This window comes from Coffea arabica, chromosome 7c (genome assembly GCF_036785885.1).
Source record: "Coffea arabica cultivar ET-39 chromosome 7c, Coffea Arabica ET-39 HiFi, whole genome shotgun sequence".
NCBI lineage: Eukaryota > Viridiplantae > Streptophyta > Magnoliopsida > Gentianales > Rubiaceae > Coffea > Coffea arabica.
The window spans coordinates 10,139,855-10,147,257 of record NC_092322.1 but is presented as its reverse complement, the minus strand read 5'-3'; the positions used below and the strand labels follow the sequence as shown (position 1 = coordinate 10,147,257).

Genomic DNA, 7,403 nt, shown 5'->3' with positions numbered 1-7,403 from the left:
ATTAAGAGAGAGAGAGAGAGAGAGAAGGAGAATTTGTTTGAGAACATAAATAAATCAAGTCAAGACTTGACAACTATAGAGGAAAAGAACAAAAGTAGCTTGAAAAAAAAGGGAATCGGAAACTGCAAAATCCTTCTCTATAACACAGACGGAAGCACCTACCGTTAGCGCTTCTATTGTCAGACATTGTTGATTTAAATGCTCCTCCGTTGAGAGAAGAACTACCGTGGAAAGAAAAGGAGACAAGAAAAAGAGAAGAAGACGAAGCGGTAAACGTATTTTATCTATTCGCCGAGGGATTAGCTAACCAGAAAATACAGAAAAGATATTTCCTTTTTTTTTTTGGCTTTTGTCTTAACTTAAGAAACTATTAAAATTGTGATAAGGCTTACCATCTTAAATTGACTTGCTATCAAAGTTATCAATTGGCGTTTAATTCTAACTGAGTTTGAGCGGAAGTTGGAGTTGTTGCTTGCTTAATTATTAAAAGGTACCTTTACATTATAAATTGGGGCACTATCTATCTTAGTTTTTGTTAGTTGGAAACTTAATTAATTCGATCTTTTGCTTTTCTTTACATAACTCGATTAAATTCCTTCCTTCTACTTCTTCTTGTTTCCTTTCTTTTTTTTTTTAAGGAAAAAAGAGCAACTCATTTCTTCTTTGGGGTTTGGTGCAAATATTTGATATTTTACCCTTTACACTTGTCATAGTGGTAGAAACCTCCTTCGAAAGGTTAGAATTTCTACTTATGACATTCTTTCGAGTGTTTGATTGTGTTACATTAATTAACCTTCCTTAGAAATAAATCAGCAAAATTTTATATATTCTTAACGGTTAGTATTACTTATTGCACAGTACAAACGGGAGTCAAAACTCACAATTAGGAAAGGACGGACATAAACTAGACTTCTAAATCCTAATTACGACAAACTCTAGTAGAGGACACGGTAATCTATCCTGTTATTTTTGGTTTGTTCTTTTCTTTTTGGTCTTACACCTGTTTGTTTGTTGTCAGTTTTACACTCATAATCTTTTACGTGTGTTTTAAGCTTAATTACACTATTCACTGGGGTTGGTTTAGTAGAAACTTACACTATTCACCGGGGTTGGTTTAGTAGACAGGGGAGGGTTCTTACTGCCTGTCATATTTTTCATATTCAGAGTGCAAATCCTGAGTCTAGGCACAAATTCTAAACCTGATAATTAGAGGTGGGAAGGATATTAGGAGAGGCGGGAGGTTAAAAAAAATTTAAAAAAAATGCTTAATTACTCTGAACCCAATAAATACACTTAGACATAAAAGTAATACGCATTATTCATTTTTCATATACAAATTGATAATAATAAAAAGGAGAAATTTGTGGATGTTCACAAACAACATCTGAATTTTACGCTCTCTGCATCTAACTAGCACACAAATTGCGTGAAAATTAAGATAATCGATCGGGTCAGGAAGTTCGATAAACAAGTGCTTCAATCCAATCAAGTGCTAAACTCTGCATGCATTTTTCAGCTTTGAATGCCAAGTTAAAGACCAATGTCACACTGCTAAACAAACAAAAGTAAAATGAATTATGAAATTAAGTTTCACATATTCAGACAAAAGCAATCAAACTGGTAATACGAATTTTCATGTCCGATCTACGAAGTAATTAAAATTGCAGAGATCGAAGGTTGGAGGACTATTACGTTCAATCCCTAAATTCTAAAATCTCAATCTAAGTTTAAAAAAAAAAAAAAATCAACACTGTTAAACTCAAAAAATTTTAATAACCGCATTAATATAACATCGTATCTCTCAAATGTTAGAATACCAATACCAGCCCTATCCTTACGCTCACCTTCAATTTACGTCTTCAGATCCTCCAAGCAAAGTTAAAATTAACTTGTAATACGTTAAAATTGTGTTTAGGACATAATTGGTTATTCCACGAGTGAATATTATTTTTGTTTTCATTAAATGTCTAATTATATGATGCATTCATATGAACAAGATTAGGAGCGAATTGTTTAATTGCATGAACAACATTATTATGGTAAGATTATTATGGTCATTTTGTAGGACCATAGAAAGTAGGTGTAATATTGAAATTTGAAGGGTACTAGATGAAATTGTCAGAAATCTTGAGAGAGGTTTCTGAAATTATCCTTTGCTCCAAAGGAGCTAAAATGTTACAAAAAATATCAAATCAATGGACATAGGTGAGATTTTGAAAATCTAAGGAAGTTTAAGTGATATTATGAGAAACATCATGGGAGGTTTTTGAAATTATCCCTTTCTAAAAACCATCAATTATCCCTGTGCCATGCTTGACAATGTAAAAACTAATAATGAAACTCCTCAAATTTAAACAAACGCTATCCTGACTCTTCCTCTTTTCTATTTCTAAGTTGGAATCCTCAACCAAATCTGACAAGCTACAAGTATGCCAACTGTATGTATTTCTTCAGAGAAGGATACGAAATGGTTGTTTTTTTCGTAGTTGTGCTGCCGTTGGTCTGGAAACAGCTGAGAAAATCAGATGGTGATGCAATGTACTCCACTGCCATACAATGAAAGGGGAAATGAAGTTAGTTATTGTTAGTCATGTTAAACCACCAGCAAGTGCCTTTCTCAATCAGGTTCTACTTCAGAATGGATATGTTTTTGTTGGTTGTTTTTGTGTGTGACAATGCCTACAAAAACCAGTCAATAGTACCTCTGAATCGCTTCAGTAACGCCCGTTTTACACAAGGAAACAAGATTAAATCTTCCTGGGCTGTAACATGTAGAGGAATATCCCACCAGCTACTGAAACATTGAGAGACTCAAACTCCCCTGCCATTGGAATGCTTACAAGCTCGCATTCTTGTTTACTTGTTTCAGAAAGACCATTTCCTTCACTGCCCAAAACGAGGCATAAAGGAGTTTCAACTAAAGAGTTTGCATAGTCTTGAGAAAGGCAAGAAACTGGTTTTGCTTCCGCACCTTTTGCAGGATGGCCAGCCACAATCGTCATGTGAAAAACTCTTCTTAGAGCATCTAAATGTGTCCAACCACCAGAAACTATAGGAAGCTGAAAGGAGGCTCCTCGACTTGCTCGTAGGGCTTTATCATTGAATGGATCACAACAGTCAGAAAGTAAGAACACACCATCCTATTGAAATGAGCAATTACATCAGTTTCTTTTAATTCTCTCCAGAATAATGTGTGTGTGTGTGTGTGTGTGAGAACGAGAGAGAGAGAGGAAGAGAATGATGAGAACATGTGTAATATGTGACAGACTTGTTGCTAATTACATCTTCTTATAACCAAAGAGATATAAGAACACTGAAAGGAAGTTCAGTTCTGGATCAATGCACAATACAACTTATCAAGGCAACAACTTCTGCAGCAGAGGGAGTACTTTTGTTCATAAACAGCTTGGGCTTGTCACAAAGATGAAACCTTGACGAACAAAAGGTCATTAGGTTAATAAGCATCATGCCGTCAAAAGCTACTTTTAACCAGAGACAAACATTCTACAAGACATCATGAAAAGCGCTAGATGCAGATTGCATTTTCATGATTTTATTACAAGAAAGGAAGGCCAGAAGCATTTATTATCTAAAAAGGTACAATCTTCCTTACCCATCTAAAGGCCATAGCTGACCTAAGAAGCGTGCCAAGATTACCAGGGTCCTGCAATGAACAGTCATCATGAGCTTGTGATTCGCAGACAATCCAAAAGGAGCTAGTATACAAGCAGCAAGAACTATTGATAGCCTGAATTATAATTGGTTTCCCCAAAATACATTCAAGATCTGGAACTTCCAACTAAGTTATTTGCATTTCCTACCATAAGCACTGTCTATTGGTAAGGACCCCAGGAACTTAAATGACACTATGACATAGAAATAAGTTCTGTTGAAAACTGAAATAGTCTAGATCCAAGATAGTTTGGCTTGTCTTTCTTCTGAAGCAGTAAGCGACTATTATTGTAGCATTTATAAATCAAAATGCTAAAGGCTTATGGGATCAAGATGGTCCAGGGTTTTCTTTTACATGGCTGTCTAGGTTATGCAATTTGGTTTTCTTACTAAGATCAATTGGCAGATCCACTTTACTGGTGCAAGATAGTACTAGACAAAGAATCAATGTTGTGGTAAACCTTTTTAAAAAAATTAAGGGAGCAAGATGGGCACATCATCTGCATCCCCTTCGTGTAGGCTGTTGACACTGGTGCCTTGAATTCTTTGATTAGAAAGAATTTGGGGTGTAATATAACTTCAAAACTAGGAGACTATTGATGACCTGAATCCACCATGAAAAGGGTGATCTGGAAGGATTTCTCTCACCAAGAAAAAAATGAACAAATAGAAATGGTAAGAACAGTAATTGTTAGGAGAATAACCTGAACTCCATCTAGGACTAATATCCGATAAGGAGATGGGAACCATTTATGACAATCTTCTTCTTTCAGATAACTACCAATGCTTTGAAATGTTGAGGGAATTCTTATTAGCGCAACCATGTCAATGGAATCAGTTGATTGCAGCCCAGAAAGTTTCTTCATCACCAGTGAACTAACATTGACATGTCGAATTGACTGATTATTCAAGTATTCAGGAACATTAGTGTTATCAAGCACAAGTAAGCATTCTATTGCAGCAAGTCCATCTTCAATTTTGTTTTGAAATCTGTATAGCTCCCTGCAAAAGTTTATAACAATCAACTAAATACTCTGCAGTAGAAATAACAAAATCAGAGGAAAAAGAGCTAAGCACGAGGCATCAATGATGATCTTTTGAGCATGCAGTAAGCATTCATTATCAAGTTTAACCGGAGTTCTACTTGAACTATTATTCACACCTCCACCTAAAGCCTCCTATTTATTTCTCAAGCCCTGCACAAAACTGGTTTCCTCATCTTTTCCCTAAAATTGGAGTTGTTTTCCACTCAAGTTGCATTCATATTGATTCCTTTACTTTTCACTAGAATCTCAAGTCATAGCTTTGATCATAGAAAATAAACATCTATGAATTAAGTGATTCCCCACGGCATTACATAGCAGTAGAATTGCAGAATGATACCTCTGCCAGGATTTTCCTTACTTAGAGAGACATCTGCGATAGTCAGTAAAATCATTAATCTTAAATTGTTAACTGCAATCACTAAAATTTCACCCCTTTGCTGACCATCCCAATGCAAACCACAAACTGTCACACACTAACACAAGCATTTGTACAAACACTCACAAGACATATCAAAAACAAGAAACAAAATCCTGTAGAAACACAATTAGCAAACATTCCAGTACATAAATCTTACTTCATAATGAACCAAGATTAACAAATGTTCAAGAAAACTGAGCAATATAGCGATACAGAGATAGAAAGCGAAGAGACCTTATAGGAGTAGAGCCCACCAGAATAACTGAGCCATGAGAGTGGCGATAAGAAGAGCTCTGGCGAAGCTTTAAACAATGCTTCACAAATGGGTTTGATGTGCTTGTGATGGATTTCACATGGCAAGGTAAAGGTAGAGTCTTTACTGAATTCTGGCCATTTTCATTTTCATCAGTTTTTGCGGCATTACAGGGTTTTGAGCTACGCAGAAGTTGAACTTTGGGGTTAAATTTCAATGGGTTATCGGGCTCAGGATCTAGTGGTTTATACAGCTGTGAAGGAATAGATGAGAACCAGAGAAGCTTCATGCATTGCATACTCGTTCTTTTTCTCGCTCTTTTGCCTTTTCTCTACTGTTGGAATAGAATTTTAAACTAGCAATCTTCTGTTGTTGTTCTCAATCCCGGAGCCTAGCAAAAGTTTCTAGTAGCAAGATGCAACTAATAAGTACTCCATCTTTCTCCCATATCAGAAAGGCTAATTAAGCTATTATTCATGCTTTACAACTCCCCATCTCATTATTATTGCTGTGTTTTAAACGAAGATGCAGCATTTCCTTCAAAAAAAAAAAAAAAAAAACTACGAAGATGCAACAGCAGTTGCGTAAGCAAAATGTTTTGTCGGAAGATTGGAGTTTGGTTTGTCTAATTTTTTGTTCTTTATTTTGTACATATGGCCTTATCATTAATATTATTAATAATTTTGGGTGAAATGGTGGCCCAATGTTTTTGGGTTTGTTAATACCGTAGACGAATTGCTATTGAAGGATGGTTGGGCTGGACTACCCAGGATTTTTCAACATTGAACATTTGGTTCTTAGTATTGCGTTTCTTTGGAAGCTCTAAAATTGAAGTGCTGTTGTCTATCTTACAATCAGCTCTGCGTTCATCCTTTGAATAATGTATTAGTCAATCGGAGAAACAAATCACCCTTTGAATTATGTATTAGTCAATCAGAGTAATTTTATTTCTAATATGTTCATTTAATTTTTTTTTTGGTAAAAAAGAAAGTTTGGATGGGTTCGGTTCCGATCACCACCACAAGTCAGCGCAAGCCTTCGGGACTATAGGTCGCTTATAGAGGTACTTACAGATCACCCACCAACACAGCCCTCACATCAATAGTGAGATTCGAACACACAATCTTTTACGAGAAAGTAGTCCGTCATTGCCAACTGAGCCAACTTGTATTGGCTCATTCAACTCCTTGTTCATGCAGATGGACTTGCATTCAGAGGGATTTCTGTTTTCTTCTTGCAGATCCAGATCATTGTAGTTTTTTTTTTTTTTTTTTTGGCTATGGATTTTTAAAAGAAAAGCCGTTGAGATATTAAATAGGATTGAAGTTTTGTCAATATCTCAAGAGACTACAAACTTGAGATCCAATTCTAGCTGGGGGGCGGTGGCTGATTGTTTTGTGGGGACAATAAAGTTGGGATAACTCAAATAGATTCTCTACTTGCACGCTTGGTCCTTTTTATGTTTTGTTATTTTTGCTTTGTCCTTTTCTTGCTTCAACCTTCTTTTCTGAATCTTTGAAATTAACTGATCTTTAATTAGCACTGCTTAAAGTTTTTCAAAATTGTTACTTTTGTACTACTACTTAATATTTTATTCTTAATCTCCTCCGATCCCCGTCATTGATCTTTTAAACCATGCTTTTCTTGTAATAATTGCTGAGTATTTCATTGTTTTCTTGTCAGTTGTTACTGCAGGAAAAAGTATAAGAATTCTGTCCAATCACTTCAGATCCTACTTCTACCAATTTTATGTCTCTTCTATTTTATTTCTGCAATCAATTTTAGGTAATAGATTCAAGTTGTCGCTGAGTTCAAATTGGGATTTTTTTTTTTTTGTTGGCTTAAGATGTATCATTAATAGTTGTACTTTAACTCAAATCTTGTTGGTTCTAGACCAAAATAAATCATATAAGTCACAATAATTTCTCTAATAAAATTTAACAAATAAATTAACAAAAATTCATACCTTAATCTTGCATTAAAAATGCAAATAATTTGTACCATAAATATGTTG

At 35.2% G+C, this 7,403-nt stretch overlaps 1 protein-coding gene across 4 annotated transcripts; it reads right to left on the bottom strand.

Moving 5' to 3' along the window:
• Positions 1 to 2,106: 2,106 nt before the first annotated feature.
• Positions 2,107 to 5,983, bottom strand: LOC113698366 (uncharacterized). Of its 4 annotated transcripts, none has more exons than XM_027218156.2 (5): positions 5,371 to 5,978; positions 4,377 to 4,674; positions 3,614 to 3,664; positions 2,703 to 3,140; positions 2,107 to 2,546 (listed from the first exon to the last, which is right to left on the bottom strand). In XM_027218156.2, exons 1-4 carry the CDS (start codon positions 5,685 to 5,687, stop codon positions 2,748 to 2,750), a joined length of 1,059 nt encoding a protein of 352 aa, XP_027073957.1. In that variant the 5' UTR covers positions 5,688 to 5,978; the 3' UTR covers positions 2,107 to 2,546; positions 2,703 to 2,747. The 4 variants fall into 4 exon arrangements, with proteins under 4 accessions (XP_027073957.1, XP_071913832.1, XP_071913833.1 ...); XM_072057731.1 differs by having other exon boundaries at positions 2,446 to 2,886; positions 2,972 to 3,140; positions 5,371 to 5,983; XM_072057732.1 differs by lacking the exon at positions 2,107 to 2,546 and adding an exon at positions 3,390 to 3,430 and having other exon boundaries at positions 3,011 to 3,140; positions 5,371 to 5,982.
• Between the last annotated feature and the right edge of the window lie 1,420 nt (positions 5,984 to 7,403).

Coding starts and splice junctions, on each gene's coding strand:
- LOC113698366 (XM_027218156.2), bottom strand. CDS start 5,687: ATGCAATGCATGAAGCTTCTCTGGTTCTCATCTATTCCTTCACAGCTG. Junction 4,675..5,370: donor GTGGGCTCTACTCCTATAAG/GTCTCTTCGCTT, acceptor AAACTTTTGCAG/GGAGCTATACAGATTTCAAA. Junction 3,665..4,376: donor TAGTCCTAGATGGAGTTCAG/GTTATTCTCCTA, acceptor TGTTCATTGCAG/GACCCTGGTAATCTTGGCAC.